At 41.9% G+C, this 27,336-nt stretch overlaps 1 protein-coding gene and 1 long non-coding RNA gene across 3 annotated transcripts in view; one reads left to right on the forward strand and one right to left on the reverse strand.

Annotated features, from left to right (window-relative positions):
- LOC118422503 (NADPH oxidase 4-like) overlaps nt 1-27,023 on the forward strand; it is a 37,634-nt gene extending 10,611 nt beyond the window's left edge. The window contains exons 4-17 of one of the 2 annotated variants that reach the window (XM_035830124.1): nt 15,808-15,918; nt 16,642-16,726; nt 19,359-19,456; nt 19,659-19,686; nt 20,411-20,564; nt 21,305-21,551; nt 22,607-22,771; nt 23,317-23,379; nt 23,522-23,582; nt 23,855-23,936; nt 24,681-24,800; nt 25,869-25,980; nt 26,417-26,485; nt 26,897-27,022. In XM_035830124.1, coding sequence (XP_035686017.1) covers nt 15,808-15,918; nt 16,642-16,726; nt 19,359-19,456; nt 19,659-19,686; nt 20,411-20,564; nt 21,305-21,551; nt 22,607-22,771; nt 23,317-23,379; nt 23,522-23,582; nt 23,855-23,936; nt 24,681-24,800; nt 25,869-25,980; nt 26,417-26,485; nt 26,897-26,998 — 1,497 coding nt within the window. In that variant the 3' untranslated portion in view covers nt 26,999-27,022. Of the gene's footprint in view, nt 1-15,807; nt 15,919-16,641; nt 16,727-19,358; nt 19,457-19,658; nt 19,687-20,410; nt 20,565-21,304; nt 21,552-22,606; nt 22,772-23,316; nt 23,380-23,521; nt 23,583-23,854; nt 23,937-24,680; nt 24,801-25,868; nt 25,981-26,416; nt 26,486-26,896 lie in introns of both variants that reach the window. The other variant, XM_035830125.1, reaches the window with a different exon arrangement.
- Nucleotides 7,688-10,009, reverse strand: LOC118422521. The gene is made up of 4 exons (XR_004831916.1): nt 9,737-10,009; nt 9,217-9,347; nt 8,862-9,089; nt 7,688-8,508 (listed from the first exon to the last, which is right to left on the reverse strand). It is a non-coding gene; the product is annotated as an uncharacterized LOC118422521 (long non-coding RNA).
- Nucleotides 27,024-27,336: the final 313 nt, after the last annotated feature.

Below are 27,336 nucleotides of genomic sequence, written 5' to 3' on the forward strand. Positions count from 1 at the left end.
CCTACAGTAGCATAAGATAGTATCAAAAGCTGGCATAGGAGTGAAACCGGCCCTGGTAGCGAAACACTAGTCCCTACGGTGCCTTAGATATAGTATCAAAGCTGACCAAGGAGTAAAGCCGGCCAAATGGAGTCAAACGGGCACCGGCACCGGTTTGAGACTAGCGAAACACACTCCTAGGCCAGCTTCACTCCTCTGCCAGCTTTTGATACTATCCAGTATGCTACCGTAGGATCTGCTTGGAGATTAGTGTTCACCCTGGAAACCGTCCGGTATCCAGACTAATTTTGCTGGCTTGCGGTCCTGTCTTGACCGGACGGCCGGACTTCCGTCCTTGAGCGCGGCTCCTGTAAACCGGGGAAACCCTGATATCTGATAACGGCTGTCTCGATGTCAAATTAAGCCGTCTGTTTTTCTCTCCCAACAGACGGCTTAGTGTTCCCTACATGTGGTGTATCTAATCAACTTGATCTGACTCCTTCTGTACTTTGTTTTCACAAAGGAGCTCTGAGGCGATAGCCTGGTAGCCATACCATCGGGAGCTTGTCGCTATCCCTACGGTGCTGGGAGCTAGCCCGCCCGCCTAGTTCATTAGCGCACGCCAGGAAGATTTAACGTTATCGCAAAGCTCTGGTGCCAGCTAACAAGACAAGCTGACAGAAACAGGCCGATACTTAACAGACTGGGTCGGGCAAAAGAGCCCTATTAGAAAGCCGACCTGAGAAGAATGGTGACCGGCCGCGGGCTATGAGACAAAGTCATTTGTTTGCGTACATGTGTGTCGTCATGTAATCTTCTATTTGTCTACACTGTTTGCGGGTGTCGAGCATTTTGACTCAAAATGATTAGCCTAGATGCCGGCTCTTTTCATTTCAATGTTTATTTACTTTACCAGAAAAGATATCTGGACTTAACTACGCTCTCTCGGTCGCTTCGTTTTTGGATCGGGAAGTGACCGAGAGAGCATAATGATTTTATGCTGAAAATGACTACCGACTATACACGATGAAAAGGAAAACATCTTGTTTTTATTTACTTATTCCTAGTGGTGTACCTTAGATACCAAGTCATGTAGGGGAAGAGTTCAAGAAAGTGCGCCACTAGAAAGTTGAAGATGCACTAGATGTTTCAAATAATTTAAACAACAGGACTGGGCCGATTCCACACATCTGCTTTGAGATTTATAAGTCTCTAGTTCAGCCCTCTTTAATAGCCTGGATACCAGACCCCAGCCCAATCTCAAAAAAATATCTATCGTGTAGGGACGCCGATAGATATTTTTGAGATCGGGCTGATGTCTCGTAACCAGGCTATAAAGCCCTCTGCGCTGGCGGAGGAGATGGCCCTGGAAACAGTCTGGCATCCAGACTATAAACAGAGGGAAAAGCCTTGTGTTGTGTTGGAGACTGTACGTCGGATTCTCACATCGCACTGCTTGTAGTGTTTAGACGCAGGGTTCAGACATCGGTCACAAATATTTAATCTGAATGCCTCCAAACTGTCCATCTCCTCCTCCTTCTCCGCCTCTTTGTTGTTATACCAATTTACCATGTTGTCACACTTGTCTGGATCTCTTTACAAGGAACACAGCCAAGATTTGTACCTGCGTAGGATTTGGAGTGCAAAATGTTAGGGTTAAACATGTTAGTGGATCACGCAATTGAACTCCTGATTCCAAGTAGTTGATAACATAGAAGAACTTTATTGCATAAAAATTATACAAGATACAATGTATGGCAACAAGCATTGCACAAAGTACAAAATAGGGGTACAGAGTAAAGCTAAACGCCCTAGTTAACATAACAATAACTGAATAAGGGCTAACATGACTGAGAGACCATGGTTGGAGTCCCGAGGTTACGACATACTAGTATCGTTTAGGACTGGGTCCCATTCGCAAGGATAAAAGAGAAATCTTTATTGACACAACGTAACTATACTTACAGTACATATAAACGAGCATATATGAATATCTAAAGATATGAATAAGTCAATAAGTTGAGTTAAGCGTCGAATTGAAGACGTGCCTCTACCACGTTACAAGATACGGGGGGATGAAGGGATTGCAACCCTCGGTAAAATAGTACCCTGCAAAGAAATTTACGTACCATTAGACACTACAAGATTTACAGCAACAACAATGCTCATTTTTGCCACACTAAGCACAAGAGGCCGAACTTTCCGAAAGCTTACGAGCATTTAATTTGTCATTTTAATGGTTTAGTCAGTCACATTTGTCAAATGGTATTAGTAGCTTCAGATCAGGCCATATAACTGAATGAATTCTTTGGACAGGCTCAGGTGGGTCTCATTCTAATGGTTATACTTATAGCCAGACTGAATATCATACGACGAAACAACCCAACGACAAAGCATATGCTGGTATACACTTTTGAGGTGATTTATCTGGCTTCAGAGTCCAGACAGTTTATTCTCTGAGTACGCCTTTATATCTCTTGCTGGCCACAGATGTTTCGTTTTCAAATCCTGCCAGCAAACAAACATTTCTTCCGTTTCCAAACACAGACGTGATAAACAATCCGGGTCAGTGACATGTGATCTGTGCACCAACTGTGCGAGTGTTGACTCTAGTTTAATCCCCGATATGGCGCCGTATATTTATGATAACTCATAGAGGGTTTGTCTGTCAGACACCAAAACTTTGTCAAAAGGCGTCTCAGTTGAACAGTCGAGCGTTTTTGTAAAGCTTTTTTTGGAGGGCTGAAGACAAAATAAAATGCTTCAATTGAAGTAAACTTCGTAACTGTGAATATATGAAACCAACAGTGTAAATGACATGCTAGACCCTATATGTTGATTTATTCATACCTATAGATATCCATATATATATATATATATATATGTATATATCTTTATTGAGACACGACAAAAGTACAGCGACTTTCGTAAGGTCTATATGTATATTTTTAAACAGCTACTTACAGCACAACTTAACACACATATATGGATATCTATAGGTATGAGTGTGTTTAGTTGTACTGTAAGTAGTTGTTATACAATGTAGACCTTACGAAAGTCACTGTACTTTTGTCGTGTCAGTAAAGATTATATATGAAAAGTGACGATCACGGAAGAGTGTATACCTCGATCATGTGTCATTTTGTGCTAGATTTAGCCTAAACAGGCTTACGCACAGTACGGCCCAGTACCCGTACCTAAAACTGGCACAACACGATTAAGATGCGTTGTGATGTAGGTGCGTATTCTGCATAAGACTGTGTATGAAAAATATTAATATGAACCTCATATGAACTTAACATACACGCTCGTGTGACTGCACTTATTAAAAGAAAGCCACAATCTTCCCCGCGAACCTCTGCTTGGAATGTAAGTTTTAACAGCCAACAGTAGACTTAGCTATTTGCACTTCAGTGAATCGTCGTTCAATCGCTGTCAGACATCCGATTAAAAGGTCCTTCAAAACTTTCACATCGTACGCAAGAATGACTGAAAAGACAACAAATTACACAAAGCGTAACTGTTTTTCTTATTCTATGAAATTCGTCTATCGATCTGTCAAAACTTAGGACAAACCCAGCGAGATCAACCCCCCCCCCCCCCAGAGTAAGGGCATATATGCCAGTAGAACTGTAGTAAAGTAAAATTTTGACTCCTCATCATGATCTCTAAGAAAACAATAGCCAGTGTTAGAACAGACGTACATTTGAAACAAGAGAGGCTACAGACGACACAAACTCCAATCTATCAACGCCTTGGGGTAAAGAATGGCTCGGGTTAGCAGACTGTTGTAAATAAATACACGGCGCGTGTTTCTACAGAAATCAGCTGTTTCTACCGTGGCCGACTGGGACAAAATTATTCAAACACTTCCGAGCCCAGTTCCAATCGTGCCGCGGCAGATTCCAACACTTCCGAGCCCAGTTCCAAACGGCGCGGCAGATTCCAACACTTCCGAGCCCAGTTCCAAACGTGCCGCGGCAGGGTTTTCCAAACGTCCCGCGGCAGATTCCAACACTTCCGAGCCCAGTTCCAAACGTGCCGCGGCAGATTCCAACACTTCCGAGCCCAGTTCCAAACGTGCCGAGGCATGGTGTCCAACCGTCGAACTGGGCTTTGCGCTCCCGAAACCAGGGCTCACTAAAAAGTGCATTACTTGTGGTAAGGCACTGTGATGGATATTTCTTTTCGATGTATCTTTTTTATTGCAAAACAATACAAGATGTATTTGTACAGCTGTGGATATGTATCTGTAAGGGTTTCCCAGCCATTGAAACAGATTGCAGCACAATGTAGACTTAGTCTGACACACTTTCATATCATGATTGTATTGTGACATTGACATTTGTTTTTATTGCTATGAGAAAAGGTAGAAACATGGCTGGTTCAATTTTTTTCATATGATTTGATTTCAATGTTAAAATACAAGTCCACTTAAAAGATACAGAGGAAGTCACTGTTTTTGTAGCTTGGTATCCAGACACTTTTTTTAAATCATAAGTGGAAATAAAAATTTGCAGAGAGGACAGAAGGGACTCAGGAGCTATCGTACGGCTGGGTACCAGGCTACATTTAAAAAAATCTTGTTCTAAAATTTGTGTAAGTTAAATTAATAGAAACAAGTGACCGTAGGTAACATAGTCTGTGACGTCGGTCTGGTATATGTTGGTTGTTTTGTCTTCTTTGGTGTGTGACGTTGTGCTTATATCCTATATGATTCTTTTCATGGTGTTAGATATATCGTTGTATCTAAAGTTGCCTAATATTTCTGTGTCATGTGAATCTTACTAAACAGGTATGGATTGTGAGATAACATGTGGCCAAAGTCAAAAAGATATGGTGACGATAAGTTACCGGATGGTCTACTCTAATACACAGGCACATTCACACACAGACACACCTACAAGACCGACAGGCAGACTAACAAACGCACCAAGTATTAACATGTTTCTGTTATGGACGTAATAAGTATGAAGCACGGAATAGGACCTTGATGTTTCTTAGTCGAAGTCCGGGAATATAATATGGCTAAACTTCATTTGGGACGAGAATTCTTACACGCTTCATTGCAAACGGCGACAGGAGGTATTTGATTGACAGGGTCATTAGTGGAACATTAGATGTCGGTTCCCATGTCCCACATACGATAACACACAGCTGTTGATGATGAACTGTGCGATAAGTTTTTAACTAGTGTGAAGCCATAAGGTAGCATGACACAGTGTTAATGGGTGAATCCCGGGGTCCATGATGCTGGTACATAAAGTAGTACGGATAAACTTGTTGAATAAGAGGTAGAAAGCAAACGCGCGTAAAATTCTTGCACATATCGCGCATCTGCTTAACTATACCCAATTACCTCAACGGGCACCATATGCAGACATGGGCCAATACACTGTGAAACGTACAATTTGCAGGGGTGATTTCTGAAATTATTACATACATAATAAAAACAGCTGCCGAAAAAATAAAACACCTTGCATCATCGTCCAACTATGTGTAGAGAACCTGCCAAACCACAAACGTATGCGACAACGGGAACATGCAGATATAGATGCGAACGCGCGTTACATTGACGACCAGAGAACATCACGCATCTGCTTGCAATATCTCAATTACAGCATGACCCATATAAAGGGGATCTGGACTAATACACCGAAAGATGAACATTTTGTAGGGGTGTTATTTTTATTGCGTCCCTAATAAAACCAACTGCCGCAAAAACAACAAAAAAAAACAACGTGCATCATCGTCAACCTCAGTGCAGATGACCTGCCAAACAACGTACGTATGCGACAACGGGAACATGCAGATACCGATGCGAACGCGAATAACTTTGACGATCAGGTAACACCACGCATCTGCTTGACAAATTCCAATGACACCGTGACCCACATACAGAGGATCTGGACCAAAACACCGCAAGACGAACAAATTGTAGGGGTGTTATTTTTATAAAATCCATAATAAAACCACCTGCCGCAAAAAAAAGTTCACGTGCATCATCGTCAACCTCAGTACAAAGGACCTGCCAAACCACATAGAATTCAGACAACGGGAACATACAGATACAGCTGCGAACGCGCGTAAACGTGACAAAACTAAAAGTCTGTCGACCAGAGGGTCTGGTCACAGACTAATAAGCGTGGCAATAAAAACTATTGCCATGGCGACGGTTTTATTGTTTATAAGTATTAATGATTGTTGTTGTAAGTGTGTTGTATTTGTGTTCTATCATTTCGCCTGGCTGTATGTATGAAGATTGTTTTATGGATGTTTGTAGAGCATTGCTGTTAACAAGAAAGGTGATCTCTTGTGACGAGTGACCTATCATAAATGTTTTTCATTGATTATACAACTGGGTTCAATTCCAGCTCTGAGTGCTTTGGCCAGAATGCATCAATTCTGTGGTATAAATGGAGGATGGGGGGGGGGGGGTAACAAGCAGTATCCACTACAGGAACTCGCAGTTCTTTAAAACAAAACGTACTCAACATAAGACAAAAGTTGATCCCCTGGAATGTCGGATATGGCAATGAATAATTTTACCAAGACTTTAAGAAAAGCTAATATAAACCAGGGGGCCCAAAATTGACCTTGACCTTCGTCTTCCCAACATCTACCCACATACCAAATATCATCTTAATCCATCCAGAGCTTCTTGAGTTATGCTCACTACAAAGATCCAGACACACAGACAAATACACAGACAGACACACACACACACAGACACACCCAAAACTATATTTCTATTTTCATGGAGATAAATACTTACCAAGTCTACCAGAATGTATTGGAAATGTTAAGATTGAAGGGAAGGGGTACAATTATAAATTGCCGTTTCACATGGGGTTAAGGATCTGGGGAAAATGAGACCATCCATTAACAAGGGGTTAAGGGTCTGGTAAGGGAGGGACCAGCCATTTGATATGCATGGGGTATACGCGGCGTTAAATATCTATGAACGGGGACCATCCATTTCACAAGGGATTGAGGATATGGAATGAGGGCCATCCATTTCACGTGGGGTTAAAGTTTCTTGGAAAGGGTATGGGGAAGGAGGGACCAACCATTTCACGTGGGGTTAAGGGTCTGGGGAAAGGAACCCAACCTTTTCATATTGGGAGGTAGGACTATCCATTTTACGTCTAGTTGAGGGTGTGGGGAGGGTGAAACAATCCATTCCTTTCAATTCGACTAGTGTAGAATAAACACTACACATTTGATTTCAAACAGTTTATTTGATAGCAATTATTGACAATAAATATATGCAAACATATGTGTGCAAATCTAAAAAACACACAATGAATTGAGAAAAATACACAAGCACTATATAAAACTTTAAAAATTGAACTGAAATCTTAACATCCTCCATACATAGATTAACAATTACCCTTACTCTAGGACACGGTGGCCAACAGAGCCAAAATCAGATCAGTAAATGTAACATTGTCATTACATGGTATAGAGGTAGCTTGGCGCCTTTGTACTTGACGAAGAATAGAAAGTTATTTTGTAGTCTAAGGCTTAGGCAGAGCTGATTATTAGTGTTCGACAAAAAGATGTTGCATCAGTATGTTATTGTGTGTTTGGAAGGGTTAGTTTGTTAGTGTGTGTGCGTGTCTGTGTCTTTGTGTTAGTATCAGCGTCAGCCTAAGCCTTAGGTAGGGATTTTTCCAAATGACTGATTTAAAAGGCTACAAACAACCTATACTCATCAATAAACGGGCAATATTAATCGATCTACTGAATTACAATAATACAATTGAAATGCATTTTTAACACAAAGGCTAAGTGACAACAAAAGACAGTCACCCTGCACTGGAATGGCATGATATGATATGATATATTCAAAACAAAGACTACTTACAAAAGACGCATGTCTACACAGCTCAGTATCTCCAAACCTCTTTGCAATACGAGACCAACATGAAGCTTGACTCAAAAATATGGGAATAGGCAAGCTTAACTACATGAATCTAACATCTTGATATACGTAATGTACACTTTGCATTCTGTCTGCAATGATTCGGTTTCTGTGACTGTGTCGACACCAAAAAGTATAGTGTGTCTAAAGGACTAAACTACTAATATCAAATAGGCTCTTCAACCACCTGTCTTCATTTCTGGCCTGTGTCGTTCTCTTGGTTCGGGACCCAAGATAACGACACGAGGCAGATTATGTAATGGTCTAGGTCCCCGACAACCACTGACCACGACATAAAACAGATATGACACCAGATGGTGAACCAGGAAAGTTCCTGTTTTCTAAAAAACAGAATTTAGAGTAACGCTAAAAACAATGCCGACCATCGACACAGACACAGCCACGGAAACCAAACCAGTCACACATTGGGCCTGTATAACACAGAGACGGACTGAAGCCCTGCGTTCAAAAGGAGCCTTGGAGAGACTGAATGACTCCTTGGCTTGGTGATGAACTGGATGTTGCCACGAGGCACCGTCAGTGATGGTAGCACCTGAAGCCTACATTCCCAGCTCCTTCGCCCTTAGCAAGTCCAGGCATTTCTGCCAAATCGGTAGAACAAACATATATGCATCAGCAACTTCACACAAACTGTTCAACCAGTCCTAATTTTGATTATAGAAATAAAACTCTCCAAAGCACTGTTCGGGTCCAGACATTGAAACTGTAAGCTTAAATTTACCAGCACAAAGGAAAAAGACTGCTGTCCTACAATTAAGAAAAGCTAATTTCACAAAACACAGTACAACACCATTAGAACGTTTCGGGTAGTCCTACAATTGTTACTACTGTCGGTTTATACGGACTGACAATACTGCGCAAACAAGATACAATGCTACAAACATGCCTAGCATTAGGCCGATTGCCTAATTTTACACAACACACTGTGCCATACCTTGTCATATGTCCGTGAAAGACTGATGTCCATCAGGTCTTGTAGAGATGATTGACATACGGACTGTCCTCTAAACATCCAGTTATGAAATGTCTTCTCAAGAAGCTGATGAAGACGACTTTCAACGAATCCAACTATGGGAAGTGGCACCAAGACGGCTTCCGCCAGGACCACTGTCTCCTCGGATGCCTGGCACCTCCTTTGCCCACATTTTCCCGGCAGGCCTTGCTGTGAAATCGGCAAAAGAAACAGACAAGCATGAACTGCCTCACTACCGCTGCAACAAACACAATTGGTTCAACGCCGGCTGTCCATTGGCGAGTATACGAACTGGACACACAATGCAGTACAATACCTTGTCTATGTCTCGGAAAGACTCGTGCCTTGGTGATGCACCAGACGTTGTCACGAATCACTTTCAGTAACGGTGACGCTTTACACGTCCATTATCCAACTCCGTTCCTTGCTTTCCACGTTCAGTCATTTCTAACAAATCGGTAGAAGAAACAGACATATGCATCAGCGTGCCGTACCACCGCTGCCACAAACACAAAGGATTAAGGCCTGTCCAATGGCAAGTACCTAGAAACGGAACACCCCAAACCTCTATACAGACTATCTGATATTCAGATGAAGAATGCGTACGACAAACTTTTCCATGATCCACCTGACAAACATTCCAACAATAATACAAATGTATTCATATGCGTCATTCAAGCATTAATTTAAGTACTGAGCATTAATTGTTCGGGTACAAACATTGAAAATGAAACTATAAACTTAAACTTGCCAACACAAATGAATTGTTATTCATTGGCAAAGAACGTTGTCCTAGCTATAATCAAAAACTGCTTTCACACAATACGATACGATACCTTGTCATATGTGTGGGAAGACTGCGAATCGTTCACGTTCGGCACCTTCCTTCGCCAGCCCTAGCCACCCTTTCCGCGTCCAGACATTTCTTCTTACGGTACGATGATCCTCAGTATAAAAGACGAGACAAAAATGAAACTTCACCAAGAAATATGGTAAAGACTATACCTAATACTTAAAGTAAGCTTAGCTATGTGAATGAGGCATGACAGGAAGTTAACTTGATCTGTGATTGTAATTTCAGTTCTTGGTTTAACATAGAAATAGCGGGAATACTCATGATCTCTTGAAAGATGGAAAGCACAAGAGTGCGCTTTGCTGAAATTCCAAGTAATGCTGCCGTTTGTTTTGGTTACAATTTTGAGAGTAATGGCTTCAGTCTGTTTCTGCCTTATACAAGCCCATTGAATAGCTGATTCGGTTTCTGTAACTGTGTCGACGCCGAGAAGTCTAGTGCTATTGATATTAAATAGGCTCTTCAGCCACCTGTTTTCCTTTCTGACCTGTGTCGTTCTCTTGGTTCGGGACCCAAGATAACGACACAAGGCAGATTATGTAATGGTCTAGGTTCCCGACAACCACTGACCACGACATAAAACAGAAATGACAACAGATGGTGAATCAGGGAAGTCCCTGTTTAAAAAAAAACAACAGAATTTACAGTAACTGGCCGAATACAATCCCGGCCATCGACACAGTCACAGAAACCAAATCAGCCACACACCAGGCCTGTACAACACAGAAACGGGCTGAAGACCGAGTGCAAAAGGAGCCTCCATTTACAAAATGTCCTGATATAAACCCCTACCTGCATCATCACTCGAGATGTCAACAAAACACACTCAAGCGCCTTACCATCAACCAAGAGATTTTTTAAAGTTAAAGTAACCTCACAAATTATTTACTTCCTATCATGCCGATGACAAGTTAGTCCCAGCCCATCTCTGCAATATGTTTCCATTTCACGCCCCATAAGACAAATAACAACTTAACTTAGTTTCAGGTCCCCTGGTTGATCCGGGTTCGATGGTACCAATAAGATCCTGGAAGCAACAAAGAGAAATTATTATAATTAGGTCGAGACAGCCTTCTTGTTTTGTTGTAATTCATCATCATCATCATCATCATAGGTACCCCCAGATGACCCCGCGTGGGGCACTGAGTAGCGAGGGGGGGGGGGGGGTGCCACTCCGGAATTGTTCTGGGAAAGTATGAGAATTTGTAGGTGTCAGTGCGGGCGAAAATTGGCTGGTACTTGAGATGTTCCACCGTCAAAGACAACCCTCTGGGTTCTCTCCGCAAGGAAGGCCCTAAGCCAAGACTGAAGAAGGCCAGAAATGCCATAGTGCTCGAGTTTGCTCAGCAGACGTTCGTGAGGCACGGTATCGAATGCGTTGCTAAAGTCAACCACCGCGGCATCGACCTGTTTGTTCTGGTCCATGTTTTTGGCCAGGTCTTGGAGGGTAAGCACCAGCTGGCTCTCGCAGGACAGACCCTTTCTGAAACCATGTTGCGCTAGGGACAGAATGCCATGAGTGTCTAGATGTTTCATCATGTGGCTGTGCACGATGTGTTCGAGCACTTTACCACAGACCGATGTCAGAGACACCGGCCTATAGTTTAATACATAAGAGACCGCACAAATCGTTTACTTCCTATCATGCCGACAAGTTAGTCCCAGACCATCTCTACAATATGTTTCCGTTTCACACCCCATAAAACACACAAGAACTTAACTTAGTTTCGGGTCCTCCGACAGGGCTTTCACACGAGCACCGATCTCCTGGACTTCACCGTACAGCTAGCCGTGGAGATGGCATCGGACAACCTCTCACCGGGATAAGTCCCAACATGAACATTGCAGCTGCAGTTGATCCGTCTTGATGGCACCAATAAGATCCTGGAAGTAACAAAGCGAAATTATTGCAATTAGGTCGAGACAGTCTTCTTGCTTTGTTGTCACGCTCACGGTGACGCAGTGGTAGGCAAAAAGCAGGTGTTTGGAAAAAGATTGATTTACATATTAACCAATAATTTGATCTGCTAATTCAAATATGAATTTTTAATCCAATCTACTGCCATTCTGGTAGGCGCCAGCCGTCGAATGCCCCGGATGTAAACAACAACAGCGATCGGTCGAATTGATATAGCACAGTGAGGCCTTACATGTAAGCACCGGCGGTAGGTCCGCGTTTTTATGTCCACCAACGTTCACAAAAGAATTCAACGTTAACGTTGCCAATTATTGGCATTACATTGGACTGTTGATAACTTGCTTAAAACACATAAATGCACTATGTGAAAAACGACCCTACTAACCTGTTGTCTTGGGTTAGACACGGCTTGAAGTACAAAGGATTCACAGCGGCCGTGATGCCCTTTTGTAATGGGAGTTGCGAGGTATGTCTGTCACATCAGACGGCTGGCAGACGAACGACGCGACACTTTGGGGTTTCAGACAGGTAACCACAGGGGCTAGTCTATACACGATTGGTCTAGTCTAGAAAATCCGCCGGTGTTATTGGTCAAAGGAATGCTGTTGTACGATTGGTTATCTGAGATAATGAAATTGATTGCAGCACACGGCCAGAGGTAGCAGTTCATTACGGCACTGCAGCTGAAAATGAGCCTAGGACTCTGTTTCTATGCCTAGGATAGGCACCATCTTCTGTAGTTGCCGCTGACTCATTCTTTTTGTTTGCTTAAGACGGATAGCAAGCGAAAGGAATGAGTCAGTGGTTCTTACGGAGGGCTAGAAAAAGGCAAGTCAAAGTTCATTGCACAACGCTTGTAAATAGATACAATGCAAGGCAAGCACTGGCTTATTTAACCAATCGCAGGCCATTCGCCAATGATGCATGCGGATGGTCGGCGCCACATGACATGAACGGCCCTTTGTCACATCACCTAAAGTTATATAAATTGAAATGGATAATCTGCGTTGTGTAAATCCACTTGTTTGATGTAACACCCTAACGTTTTAGGGCATACCCTACCTATACTTAATACTGTGGAATTCTACAAAAATAAGCAGAAGAAAGGGAAGTAAAAATATCATTTCTATGACTAAACGTCCATGGCAAGACAACCTAATAAGGACGAGAAAGTGCTCAGATTGCATGGCTATGGCGGTCCCAGTCTTTCAGTCCAGAGAAAGTAAAATACTGTACATGTACATGATACAAATAACTCAGTTTCCGGGCGTTTTCTGCGTTTTCCTGACTCGAGTTTGTGGTTGGTGCCTTGTTTGTCGGATTCGGGTTGCGGGCATTGTCCTCGCCCAACTGATTTGAGTTTAGGTAGGTCAGATGAAACGCAGGTGGTGATTGTTATGATTGGAGTCTACGATAAAATGAATAGAACGAACCATTCCTTTTATAGGGATTTTAAACTTGAAGTTACCAATGCAAGAGAGGCTTTTTCGACATTGAAAAACTGTACAACATGATATGTACTGACTATTATGATTACAACATGTAGTGAAAAATAGGTTCTATTATAGCAATTAGATTATTGCTATAGCTTATAGTTCGTAAATCAGCCTCATTACGAAACACATTGGGTACCTACTGGCTGCAAATGCACCAGATAATAATTCAAAGAATAACAATGTGTTCAAAGTATGAAAGTCTTAGCAAAGAAATCTATTGTAGCATTTTCTCATGAATTATGTAAATGAGACCCTAATTTACATGAATTACGTATGCATGTTCAACTTAACGTACATGTTGCTGCCAAATGTCGCAAGTATGGAATTTTCGTCATTTAGCACTATAATAACAATTTCTCATTAATTATGCAAATTAGGTAACAATTTGCATAATTGATGTCTATCGATATTTCTCTCTTTTCTAGTTACATTTGTCATGTTTAAGTGATCTAGTATTATGAAATACTGTGGCTTCGGAAGAATGGAATTTTCGTCATTTAACACTGTAATAACAATTTCTCATTAATTGTGTAAATTAGGTAACAATTTGCATAATTGATGTCTAGCGATATTTCTCTCTTTTCTAGTTACATTTGTCATGTTTAAGTGTTCTAGTATTATGAAATACTGTGGCTTAATAAACTGTGCTCATTAATTATATTAATCATGCAAATTAGCCCCTGGTTTGCATTGATAGCCCTTATTTATTATTATTCATTATTGTTTTTAACACCAAAGCGTTCGGAAGTCGGTGTTCGGCAAACTTCGGGTGATTTCGGCAACCGTTCGTATGTATGATTCTTTGGAATCGACAGTGTGTTTGTAACCGCTAAGTGTGCGATTCTCGGGAATCTTTCCGTGGACCGAGTACACAGTTTGTGTGTTAGTGTACGATTCTCGGAAATCTTTCAGTGGACCGAGTGTGTGTAAGTGTACGATTCTCGGAAATCTTTCAGTGGACCGAGTGTGTGTAAGTGTACGATTCTCGGTAATCTTTCAGTGGACCGAGTGTGTGTAAGTGTACGATTCTCGGAAATCTTTCAGTGGACCGAGTGTGTGTAAGTGTACGATTCTCGGGAATCTTTCAGTGGACCGGGTGTGTGTAAGTGTACGATTCTCGGGAATCTTTCAGTGGACCGAGTGTGTGTAAGTGTACGATTCTCGGGAATCTTTCCGTGGACCGAGTGCACGGTGTGTGTAAGTGTATGACGATTCTCGGGAATGTTTCAGTGGACCGAGTACACAGTGTATGTTTAATAGTGTATGATTCTCGGGAATCCCATGGTGGACCGAGTACACACTTTGAGTTCATTAGAGTCGAATTTTTATTACAGCAAACTAATACTGATTTCAACAAAAACTCGATGGCCTACTGCCTTTGTTGGAACTGGGCTCGGAAGTGTTGGAATCTGTCGCGGCACGATTGGAAAACCCTGCCGCGGGACGTTTGGAACTGGGCTCGGAAGTGTTGGAATCTGCCGCGGCACGTTTGGAACTGGGCTCGGAAGTGTTGGAATCTGCCGCGGCACGTTTGGAACTGGGCTCGGAAGTGTTGGAATCTGTCGCGCCGTTTGGAACTGGGCTCGGAAGTGTTGGAATCTGCCGCGCCGTTTGGAACTGGGCTCGGAAGTGTTGGAATCTGCCGCGGGACCCTTGGAACTGGGCTCGGAAGTGTTGGAATCTGTCGCACCGTTTGGAACTGGGCTCGGAAGTGTTGGAATCTGTCGCGCCGTTTGGAACTGGGCTAGGAAGTGTGGGAATCTGCCGCGGCACGTTTGGAACTGGGCTCGGAAGTGTTGGAATCTGTCACGCCGTTTGGAACTGGGCTCGGAAGTGTTGGAATCTGTCGCGCCGTTTGGAACTGGGCTAGGAAGTGTGGGAATCTGCCGCGGCACGTTTGGAACTGGGCTCGGAAGTGTTGGAATCTGTCGCGCCATTTGGAACTGGGCTCGGAAGTGTCGGAATCTGTCGCGCCGTTTGGAACTGGGCTCGGAAGTGTTGGAATCTGCCGCGCTGTTTGGAACTGGGCTCGGAAGTGTTGGAATCTGCCGCGGGACTCTTGGAATTAGGCTCGGAAGTGTTTGAATCATTTGTCCCAGTCGGCCACGGTATGTTTCTCAGGAGAAGTGACACATTTCTACATGTGCTGAAGCACAGTAGGTCCTGACATGTGTTAGGTTGTTTTTATTTTCGTGATGACTTCACTAAATCACGACATCGGCCGAATTTGCGTTTCAACTGTATTAGTACTATTCTATCGCGAAATTAAGTCCATGTGAAAATAAGTGTGTATACAGTATACAGTATGCGTATACTGTAAATGCATTTCAGTTCGCGGTGGTTTTAAGTTCGCGGTAGCACCATGCACTGTAGTCTCTTACTGCCATGGAAAACGTCCGCGGTGATTTTAAGTTCGTGGTGAAATGGCAACGCGAAAACCGCGAACATAAAACCACCGCAAAAATGTCTGCTTTTACATTAAGTGTGTTTTTTGGTCGATGGAGTATACAGCTGGGCTATCACCAAAAGCTCATTCATCGTCTGTGATTGATCTATGATAATAATGTCATTAAAGACATGGTGGTAATGACGTCATTCGATGACGTGTGATAATGATGACGTCACCCCTTGTGTCCCCAGGTGGGCCTGTGCGTGTCCCGTGCCTCTGCCTCCGTCCTGAACCTGAACTGTGGCCTCATCCTGCTGCCCATGTGTAGGACTGTACTGGCCGTCATCAGGGGGTCAACACAGGTAACAACGGAGTTTTATTTACAGTGATTCAAGAAGGAAAAGCGAAAATCAAAGAAGCATTTGGCATTGCACAAGAGGGGCATCTGCAAAGATAAGATACAAAACCAATGACGAAATAAGTTCCAAAAATAATTTCATTAGGTTTGTAGAATAGAGAATATGATATTCAACTTTTCTTTTTGTTACCACACACTACTTAAGCCCCATCTGCTTTCGTCTCTGATCAGACATCTTCTGGTAGACATAGAAACATACGCAGGTGAAAGCCATTGCTGATTTTGTAATAAAATAAAATCCCAATACTAGACAAAAGGCTAAAGAACGACAGAAAGATGGATATAAAACCAAAGTAACCTAGGGCATACTAGTAGTTTTCATCTTTCAAGACGCATAGTTTCTAAAATTTTGAATGTGTCTCGTTGTAATCGCAACGAATGACTCTGCAGAGCATGTGGTAGTTTCCCAAGCTTCAAATTCTACATCTTGCAATTGTGAATGAACCTGGAAAGCTGGGAACGTCGCTAATAAGATAGCACTAGCTATGATGTCTTACGTGTTAGAACGTGTTGTATTTTGTTATTAATTGTGATGGTATAAGGATAACTCTAATTGTCTATTTCATTAATTGTGACGAGTAAACAAATTGACGACTTGTTACCTTCTGCATTTTACGTAATAAAAAAGAAACCTGTACGTGTATCAACCCGATATTTTATTCTCCAGTGCGTTGGACGGAAGGCACGGCGGGTTCTAGACGGCAGCAGGAAGTTCCACATGCTGTGCGGGGCAGCTATATGTGTGGCCGCCGGTAAGTAGACAATACCTTACGGTCCTTTTGACGTAATCTCCTTGCAGATATTGTGGTGGCATATTAAAGATAGTATCATAAGCTGGGGAAGGAGTCACTTAGCCACCGCGGTGGCCGATTAACTCCTTTTGCCGGCTTATGATACTATCTTATGCCACCGCAATATCTGCTTGGAGATTACCTTTGGCGGACAATTACCGACAATGTTCTTCATCAAAATAACGCCTGCAGGCTATTCCCAGGATCATCCTCTCAACAGTGCAACAATACTACCACGCACTGCTAACAGGATCATCCTGTTTGATAACACTTCAAATGTTTCTTTCGCTGACAGGATCACCCTGCTGTCAATAGCCAACTCTACACCCTACTCACGATCACTCACTTTTCCAGCGTATAACATGTTAATCGCACGTGACATGTATAGAAAAAGAACTATACACTGTATTCTTACAGCAAGTAATTATGACCACTTAAGCTTGGTCTCTTTAGACCTCTCTTGACGGACAATTGCCAGCATGTCAACTTTTCTTTCATTAGCTCCCTGTTCACGGTCACCGTCAGTTGTTCTGACTATAACAGATTGATCGGACGTGATGTATATAGTAAAGGCTAAAGGGGCAGGATTAGCTTACTGTTACTAAACCCATTTCCGTGTAAACTAAGTTCTCCGGTTTCCTTTCACTCTTAGCTGATTGAAAACGTCCATAGAAACAGTTGTCAGCTGTTTGTGGCCTTGATTGATGAGGGTTGGATGCTGAACTAACATGATTTACGATAACATCATTACAGAGATTTGAAACGGCATGTGCAAGTCAGTCAGTCGGAAAGACATATTAGAGAGCATGGCTAGACTGGGGCAAAGGCTAGCTCTAGCTTTTTATAAGGAGCTGTACAACACTCTCATGTGTGTCTAATAAGTTGCTATATCTTGAACGTTCACGAATACAATATATATCAACTCTCAAAATTCAGTCAGGTTCCCTGAGACCGCCACACAAAATCTCTGAATTTGCCAATGCAGCATCAACTATTCCCATTTTTTTCTTCTTCAATTTTCGAGACTGTTTTGCATACAAGGTAAACCGCCTCATAGCGTAACACACCAGGTTTGTACTGAAGAGTACACACTGCATGGCTAACTGATCCACTCACACCAGGAATGACCCCTATTCTTTTCGAGAAGTCTGGTGGGTTCGTGTTCAAGGTGTGGCTCTCCTCAAACACGGGACCTCCATTTAACGTCCTATCAGAGGGAACGACCTAGTCGGATCAAGGTCATTATTTTCACCCGATTGAAGTGAGGAAAAACGTGTAAAGTGTACATGTCTTTCCCAATGGATGTTCGATTCACAACCCAGAGGTTCTGGGTTCGAATCCGTTGATGTGCCACTGATCTTATACCCTTGGTAAAGGTGTTTGAAACAACTTTCGTCACTTCACTCAAGTTAAAATGAGTACCGAGCTTCGGTTAGGGCCATCCCTAGAATAGGACCCGTGTTAGAGGAGAGCCACACATCGAGCACGTTTAAGAACCCACAACACTTATCGAATAGAGTAGGGGTTCTTCCCGGTGTGAGTTGATCAAATAAATCTGTCTGGATATGCAATGTGTACAGTTCAGTACAAACCTGGTGTGTTACGCCATAAGGCGGTTTACCGGGAATGCAAAACAAACGAACAAAAGATCGGAAACATGACAGGTTTCGAATAAATACAATGTCTTGATCTCAAGGTAGTACAACAGGAAAAAAGGTCGAATTGTTTTGTGAGGATCTTACAGCATCTGGAAGTGATGTGTTGGTGACGTCATGTAGAGGGAGGAGGTAGACTCGACCGTCTCCACGGTTCAGACGGTCTTGCCGAGAAAGTCACAGTGGTTAACGATGGACAACGTTTCTGTTGATAAGAAAAGAGGCTGACATTTCTCTCGTCATTAGACAAGGTCACGAACATGCCTCAAGCCCTAACATACCGCCTTTTCGTGCCATGTTTATTCAATCACATGGATGACATCATCTGGGCACTCCAGATGATGCGAGTGTGCGGATAAAAATGGCCAAGAAAAAAAGATGACTTCATGATGAAATCTGATAAGTGGCTAGGAAGGTCGAAGAAATGAGAATATGAGAACAAAGTGGTATACTGAGCAATAGATTCTTCATTGTTTCTAGTACGTCTTTCTGTTTGACTTTGGAATTGCCCTTGGCATCTAGCCTCCAAGCAGACCCTTTGGTGCCATGAGATAGTATCAAAGCTGGCCAAGGAGTATAGCTGGCCAAATGGAGTCAAACGGGCGCCGGTTTCACACACATCCCCTAGGTCGGCTTCAGTCCTCTGCCAGCTTTTGATACTAAACCGTAGTATAAGATAGCATCAAAAGCTGGCACAAGCCACCGATAGCAAATAACACACTCCTAGGCCAGCTTCACTCCTCTGACAGCTTTTGATACTATCTTATTCTACCGTAGGATCTGCTTGGAGATTACTTGGCGTCCTACGTAATACTTTATACGATACATCATTTTTTTCGATATGTCAGTTAGACGGACAGAGACTTTAGGTAAAGACTATAAAAGAGAGCTTGAGTATATAAGAGGGTAGATTTTAAATATATATTTCTTTTTTCCAGCAACACACTGTCTAGGGCACTTCTACAACGCCCTGAACTTCTCGGAACATTACAACGTGAAGTATCCAGGTGTTAACGCAGCTGCGCATCCCAAACAGGTGATTTTGCCCACGAAAGTATAGATAAACAATTCGGAATGACTATTTCATTTTCTTACAATCGAATCGAAAAGTACCAATGTTGATTCTGTGATGGAAGACACTAACTTATTCAGTTTGACTGTGTTATTCTTTTCCAACTACACAAACTATCATAATTTTGTACATTTTGTAAATTGTTTTCTTTGCTTTTCTTCTACAGGACCCAATACAGGTGCTACTTCCGACAGGTATTATCTATTTATTGTCTTGTCACCTTATTTGTTGTTCTTATAGTACACTAAGTACCATCGGCAAATACCTCAAAGCAATGGACATAGAGATTCAGTATGTTTTATTTCTATTCTATAAAGTGGTCAAATAAAACATACATTGAATGTATCTTTCCAGAATTTTGCTGGCTAAGACATTTAACCTTTTTATAAATATTGTTTATACGTAGGACGCCCTTTGATAGAACGTTGCATGGAGAACAACTACACATCTAACACGTTAAAGAACCTGCCACATTTATCCAAAAGAGTACTGGTTCTTCTCGGTCATCGTTGTAAGTAAATCAAATCTGTTAGGGTCTGCAGCTTGTACGCCCTCGCAAAGCTAAGTCATACAGAAGACACATACTGGGACACTTGTCTATTGTGATTCTTCCTAGCAGTGATTGATTACCATGAAACTCATGCAAAACGCATTGCAATCCTAGTCTCTAATTGGCGATGAAGAAACGTTTTCGGATATGTATCCTCCAAAGCAAACAAAAAGAACTCTCTGACTAGGGAAAAGGGAAGATACGCACAGGAGATATCTCCTCTTTTGCTAGGTTTGTTTCTCCAGTGTTTCCCTAGACTATTGAACTGAGCTTTTCGAGTGAATACAAACCTGTTGTGTAAGGCCATAAAGAGGTTAACTTGGTATGCAATACAAAACAAACGATGTCTTTTTTAATGCCCACCACAGTTCCAGGGCTGACCGGTGTGGCTATGGTCCTATTACTGATGCTGATTGTCAGCACGTCCTCCATGGCTATCCGGACCGTGAACTACGAGCTGTTCTGGTACACGCACCACCTCTTCCTCATCCTCTACTGCCTTATGCTGCTTCATCCCATGCGGTGAGACCTCACAGGTTTATTCTTGCCCCTTCTTTTACTTTCTCCGTTAAGTACGCTCTTAAATGTAAAGATAGACGTTGTGAGTCCATGTGAAAATACATTTGCCATACGAATCTTCGGCATTCGTGTAGGGTGTTAAACTGACCACTCGCTTCTGACATGCGTCAATTTTCCGTAAACATGGGGTCATTAGTAGATGCACGCGAAAGTCGATATCGTCCACCGTCTCGCGAGAATAAGCAATATATACTGTTTAGCACGTTATGCGGTATATGTTTTGCTACGTGTTTTGTAATATTAGTATGTTATCTATTTATATCTAGTTCACAATACTAGCAAATGCTGCATGTGTTGCACGTGTATTGTATTGTGGTCATTCTTATAAAGACAAACTAAATTTTTAGATGCTATTCAGAATTTACGTCTGCATTTAACGTGCATGATCATCACTGTTTTGAACTAGCTTGAAGTGTGACATCAAATATGCCGACAGTTGAGTAAACTTTGCAGGGATTTGTTCTTAAAAGTTTATGAGACCTATTCCGCCAGATCTTCTCGAAGAGTTTACTTCTTAAGGCAGCTTTTTGTTACTTAACTATTGGCTGTGTCTGTAGAAGTCATCTCAATAAACGATCACCCACAGCCAGCTTAGCGAGTGTCTTAAGTTTTATAGCTGTAACGTCTTACAAGATAATCACGTCTTATTTTTACTATCAACATTTCTCCCGTCCCGAACGCAGCGGGATATTGAAAGAACAGCTGAACTTGGACGAGCACCCACCTGGCTGCCACATGCTCATGGACACAGGCGGGTCGAATGACACCTTGAACGTGACTTCAGAACCTGAACCTGAGCCGGAGCCGTACCACGGACTGATGTCTTATCCAGAACCCGAGGCGGAACCACTGCCCGAAGGGAGTACCGATGAGTTTGGACGGATAGTCACGTGTAAGGGGCCGCCTGTGTTTGACACTCATGCGGTTGAGGTAAGTACTGCCATTGATTCGCAGTCTCATATCTTTAAGTTAACCCGTAGCATGGTACGGTAACTTCTTATTCAAGACCGAAGGTCAAGTTCAACATAAATCAAAGTTTAACAATTGATACCCATCTACATGTGCATGCTGATACCACATGTTTTCCTCCTAAATTTATGTTCTTCGTTCAAGTATCTCTTTCTTGAATTCGTTTCTCTGTTTGTGGAATCAGTCGACATTTTTGATTGCAAAATTGAATCGTCAACTTGTAATCACTCATGGTACTGAAAGACGAATCTCGATCACTCGACCTCTTGCACAGAATACATAGAGCCGTCTCGGTTTACTAGTAAGACTGTCATGTTTAAAAATGTTACGAGGCATTCTCAAAAATGTCTGCCGCACTCTGTCTAACTGAATGTAACACGTTTCGTTTTTGTTATTTATGTAGTGGGCCCCCTTGGAAATCAACTTCAAACAAGTTGAAGGGGCTACCCACATGTTTTGAGATGAATAAATAAATAAAGCTTGCATGCTTCTGAGATTACTAATGCTTTATCAAGAATCTCCGAATATCTTTCTCTTAACCGTTGATTTTGGGGTCCTATTAGATTACCCGGAGTTGATGTATGAATATATGATATGTTTCAGATGTTGAAAAAGAGAAACAAGTGTCTGATATTATGATTTGTGGTAGATTACATAGAAATAGAAATCTTTATTGACACGACAAAAGTACAGAGACTTTCGTAAGGTCTACATGTATAACAAGTACTTATACAGTACAACTAAACAGACATATATGGATATTTATATAGGTATGAAAAAGTCAACATATTGGATATATCTAGCATGTCATTTACACACTATTAGTGCTTCTACGGTAAAAGCATTGAAGCTGAATTTCGTGGATATATTTGCCTACTTGTACACAGTAGGGGTTATCACCTCCCAGAATGTAGTTAAATTTATCTATCGAACAGAGAGTAGCAAATTCTTTAGAGCAAGCGGAAAGTAATGTGATCAGCTTTGTGCGTTTATCATTATATCCCTTCGTTCCCCAGGTGTGGGTGTGGCTGGTGGGTCCGTTCTGTCTGTACTGTGCGGAGAGAGTGTACCGTCTGGTACGGAGTAACTCTCCAGCTGCCATCTCCGGCATCATAGAGCATCCTGACGAGGTGGTGGAGGTCCAGCTGACCAAGGAAGGCTTCGTGGCCAAACCAGGGCAGGTAGACATTAGGTGGGCCTTGGTGTGGGGCTTCTGAAGATATTCAAACACCTCATTCTATTACTGAACTAGTTTAACTGTAATATCCAACACAAAAACTGGACTCACCCAAATTTTCGACTGAACAGCACCAGTCTTTGTCAAGGAATGACTACTGCTGTCGTGACGTCACGTTTTGCAGATAGAAGACGTGACTCAGTAAGCAGTGGATCGTAGGTTGCAGGACTCTATGACACCCACCTTTTCTGTTCAGGGATGGTTGTAAAGCTCTATTGTAAAGTTATGGATGAAATTTTAAGTCCTTTTCTTTCAACATGCATCCCTTAATACTACAGTCACATGTGCACTGTCTTTAGACTCGTTTAGAGGATGTAACACCGACCGGACTCTGAAGCCATAAATTTATCGCGGTGAACTGCTTGATGCCCCGGCACCTCTTGGTGTCTTTATCATGTTTCCACTATATACATTCATTCAATTCATTTATTTCAATTCAGCAGATGTTCTATCTATCTATTAGATTAAATGCTCCTTTTCCTCCAATAGTACGTGGTCATCAACTGTCCGGATGTGTCAACACTGGAGTATCATCCTTTCACACTTACTATGGTAAAAAAGCATGCCTTTCTACTTGATTGATAGTCAAATAACTTCACATTTATCGAAATAAATGTACCTTAAACTTTCGTTGTCTTCCTAAATTTTCCTGAATGCAGTTACTTATTTTTCTCCGTTCTTGCTCCCCATCTAGTGTCCATCGTCAAGAGACCCAACATTCAGTATCCACCTTCAAAAAATGGGAGATTGGACAGGTGAATGAATAGCTCCAGCAAGCCATCTTCTTTTAGGCTAATGTCGATTCGATTATATACACGGATTTACGTGCATCCATTCTCGCGTTTACACACACACACACACACACAAACAAACACACACACACACACGCACACGCACACATGTATTAGTTTTGGGAATTAACATTGCCTTTGCGGAAATTACTTTCAACAGCATTATAATCAATAAGATTAAGATTGATGATGAATGTTGTTATGAACACCTACAAACATTTTATCTGTTGAACCAGAATCCCTGTATGAACGTCTACTGCCGGATACAGACGGGACAGACGAGAGTTTACCGGTGATGGTGCACAGGCAGTACCCGATGTAAGCCAGCCTTATGCCCTTTGTTTACATGTTAATAAATGTACAGTTGTTGTTGAAGAGATTCATTAGTCACGTATGTTCGCAGGTAATAGAATTTTTCATCAATCAGTGACTGTTATTAAAGGTAAGCAAACATACCTCCACCTGCTGGCTTGCTAGCCTGGCCCTCTTGCTCATGGAGTGACCCAGATCTCGCGAGAGTTGCGAGAACTAGGTCACTCCGTGAGCAAGATGGACTGGATAGCCATCGAAAATTTGGAGGTATGTTTGCTTACCTTTAATAACAGTCACTGATTGATGATTCTGTGATGTGTTACTGATGCATGTCCCCGTGGAGCAATCGGTAACGCAACTCTACTGGTCATCTCTGGGTCAAATTCAGTGGATCCGCTGGTCGGACGTCGATTCTAGCTATTTCAGCTCAGACATGTATTAAGGGATTGCATTCGTCATTTCGGATGAAAACATAAAGTGTGTGGCCCCTTGCTTTTGTATGAGAAAGTTTTACTTTCTAACCTATGCGTGCAAATGGTCCACACTCATCGATCGTGCTGAGTAGGGGAACCGGTGTGATTAGTATAAGACGCAAGCCGTAGGAAGGCCACATTGAACTACTAGCTACGGAAAAGCGTAATACTTCGTTCTCAGTCTGAGTTCAACCGCTTTACATTTACATTTTCCATTGCTAATTTGCTTACTTTTGTAGTGGAATGTATTGAAAATGTTGTAATGATGCTTTTGTAGACTGTACGTTGATGGCCCGTTTGGTAGTCCCAGTGAAAACGTCTTCCACTATGACGTCAGCCTGTGTATAGCTGGTGGAATCGGCATCACACCATTTGCCTCCGTACTCAACCATCTACTGTGAGTAGTATATAGTGTCTCTTTAGTCTACTATAGGTGGTATCTCACTCTACTTGGGGCACCGATGCGGCACTGCGTGGCTCGAAAGATTACTACGAATTTCAGAGATAAAGAATTTTCTTAAGTTTTGTGTATTTTGTTGTCTTCTAAGTCATACGTTTACGTATTACGCAATATTCAAATTATTTTAAAAAATTGTGAAAATAAACCAAACAGTGCTGCAGTGAACGAACCTCGCAGTGCCGCACCGGTGCCCCAAGTATAGTGAGATACCACCTTTTGCGATTTCTGGATTGTTTCCTGAAGAATGTATACATGTATGAACGTCAGTGCACGCAATAGTGCGAACTAAAAGACGTTGATCCCAAAGGCAAATCACATTACCAGCGGTGGCTTCCCGACCATCTCCAGGCCATGGTTGGGTTTTAGTCGTGAAGAAGAACATAGAAGAACTTTAGAAGAAGAAGAAGAACTTTATTGCGCAACGATCGTACACGGTACAATGTATGGCAAAAAAAAGAAGAAACAAACTTATCATCCTTATTACTAAAACAAGTATCAACCTTAGTACATATGCAGATTATGAATATAGAATAAAATAATTGGCATCCTATATCTACATATGAGGTAGAACTAGTTCGTTGGAGAGGTTGGCTAGTGGTTTAAAAAGCTTCTGTGTTACATCGAAAATCCATTTTGTCTTTGAATTTGATCAAAGAAGCGGACTGGAGCTAAAAAAGAATTGACTCCAAACTACTCCCAAACTCACGAGCTCTATTAAATCTTGGTTTGGAAGGGATCGGAAATTAAGTCGTGAATGTGTGTCTCACTCACTCATTTTTTTTTTTTTTGCAAATTGTAAATGTGATAATGTTATATATGCACAAGCATAATTCAGGTAACTGATGTTGCCTGCGAGACCTTGTACATAGTGTATGTGTTTCCTGAATAAACCAATCATTATTATTATTATTTCATCACTCATCCTCGCCGCATATCAGTCTTCGCTGAGGCGGTGTGTCAGTTTAGATTCTATACTGATTTCTAAGTTATTCCATTCCTTTCAAGAAACGAAGGTACGAAGTCTTCCAGACTGCGGCGGCTGTACCTGGTCTGGGTCTGCAAAAACATCACGTCTTTCTTATGGATCGCTCAGGTTCTATGTTCGCTACAACGGCAGGTAAATACATTTGTCAACATTTTCTATATATATTTAAATGAAACATTGTACATTTCCTCTAACAACGCCGTGCAAAAAAGAAACTGTACCATATTCCTAAACGATTTTTGACAAATTTGATGTCACAAAGTAGCATAGAAATACTCAATCTGATGTATGTAATAGTTCCCTTTATTACGTACCGTGGATTCCAATCGATATAGTCCACTCGTTTTGTAGTAGTAACTTAAATTGTCGTAATATAACGTATTTGTGTAGTATTAGACTGTAACATTTGTTTTCTATACATTGCCATACATTGTCACTGATGCAATTGTTGCGCAATAGATAATCATATATATATATGTATAATATCTATCTTCGAAATATTGTTCCCAGTATACAGGTTGTCCAGTTTTTTTATGATTCACAATTCTGCCTTTTTAAAAATTTACAGGCATGGAATGAAAACAGACCGGACTTCCTGAATATCCACCTACATTTAACAAGAAGCAGAGATGTACAGGTGATTTTTTTCCTCATATTTTTCCGCCAATATTTTGCTCCAAAAGCACCCTCTCCCTTACCTTAACAAAAACCTATTTTTCACCATCCTTATTCAAACACACTGCAACTGAAATATGACAAAGGTCAAGAGCTATTTTAATATCAGTTAACAAGAAGTAGAGATGTACCAGTGATAAAATTATGCTACTTATTCATATCATTTTAAAACAATATTTCGTTATTCTTCGCTATATTAGAGGTATACTCATCACTATCCTTAATATATAGCACGCAGTGCAGCCATCATAATTGCAATGGGCGCCAAACGGGCAAAATCTTGTGTCAAAATGAACAGGTGCGTTTTTTCTTGTAACTACGTAATATCTCCTCCTGAATGACGAGATATGGCCTCACGTTGTTGTTGTTACAGATACTAGAGAGAGAATACCCATTCCTGAACAGCCGTGTACACGTAGGCCGGCCACAGTGGAGGCATATCTTCGACGAGGTGGCCAGATATAATCCAAGGTAAGGTTGTGGAACTGTCCCTCAGTGCTGACTCGTCAGAAACGTCGTGTGATTTAGATCATTCGTGGAGTCAGAAGATAGCGTTAGAGAATGCTTGTAACTGGATGTGCAAAGGTTAGGTTCAATGGTTAGGTTCAATGTGATATAACCAGCTGCTACCACGCCACGTGCCTGCGAAGTTAGTGTGTTATATAGCCTGAGTATCATCCCAGTTATTTTACCGGGATTCCATCGCCCCCCCCCCCCTCACCAACCCCGAGCTCCGATAAACGAAATAGGATGAGCAGTGGATCATAAGTTGCAGGAAGTCTATGGCGCCTTCCGTTTCTCTTTAAAAATGGC

The sequence above is a fragment of the Branchiostoma floridae genome, chromosome 9 (genome assembly GCF_000003815.2).
Source record: "Branchiostoma floridae strain S238N-H82 chromosome 9, Bfl_VNyyK, whole genome shotgun sequence".
Taxonomy (NCBI): domain Eukaryota; kingdom Metazoa; phylum Chordata; class Leptocardii; order Amphioxiformes; family Branchiostomatidae; genus Branchiostoma; species Branchiostoma floridae.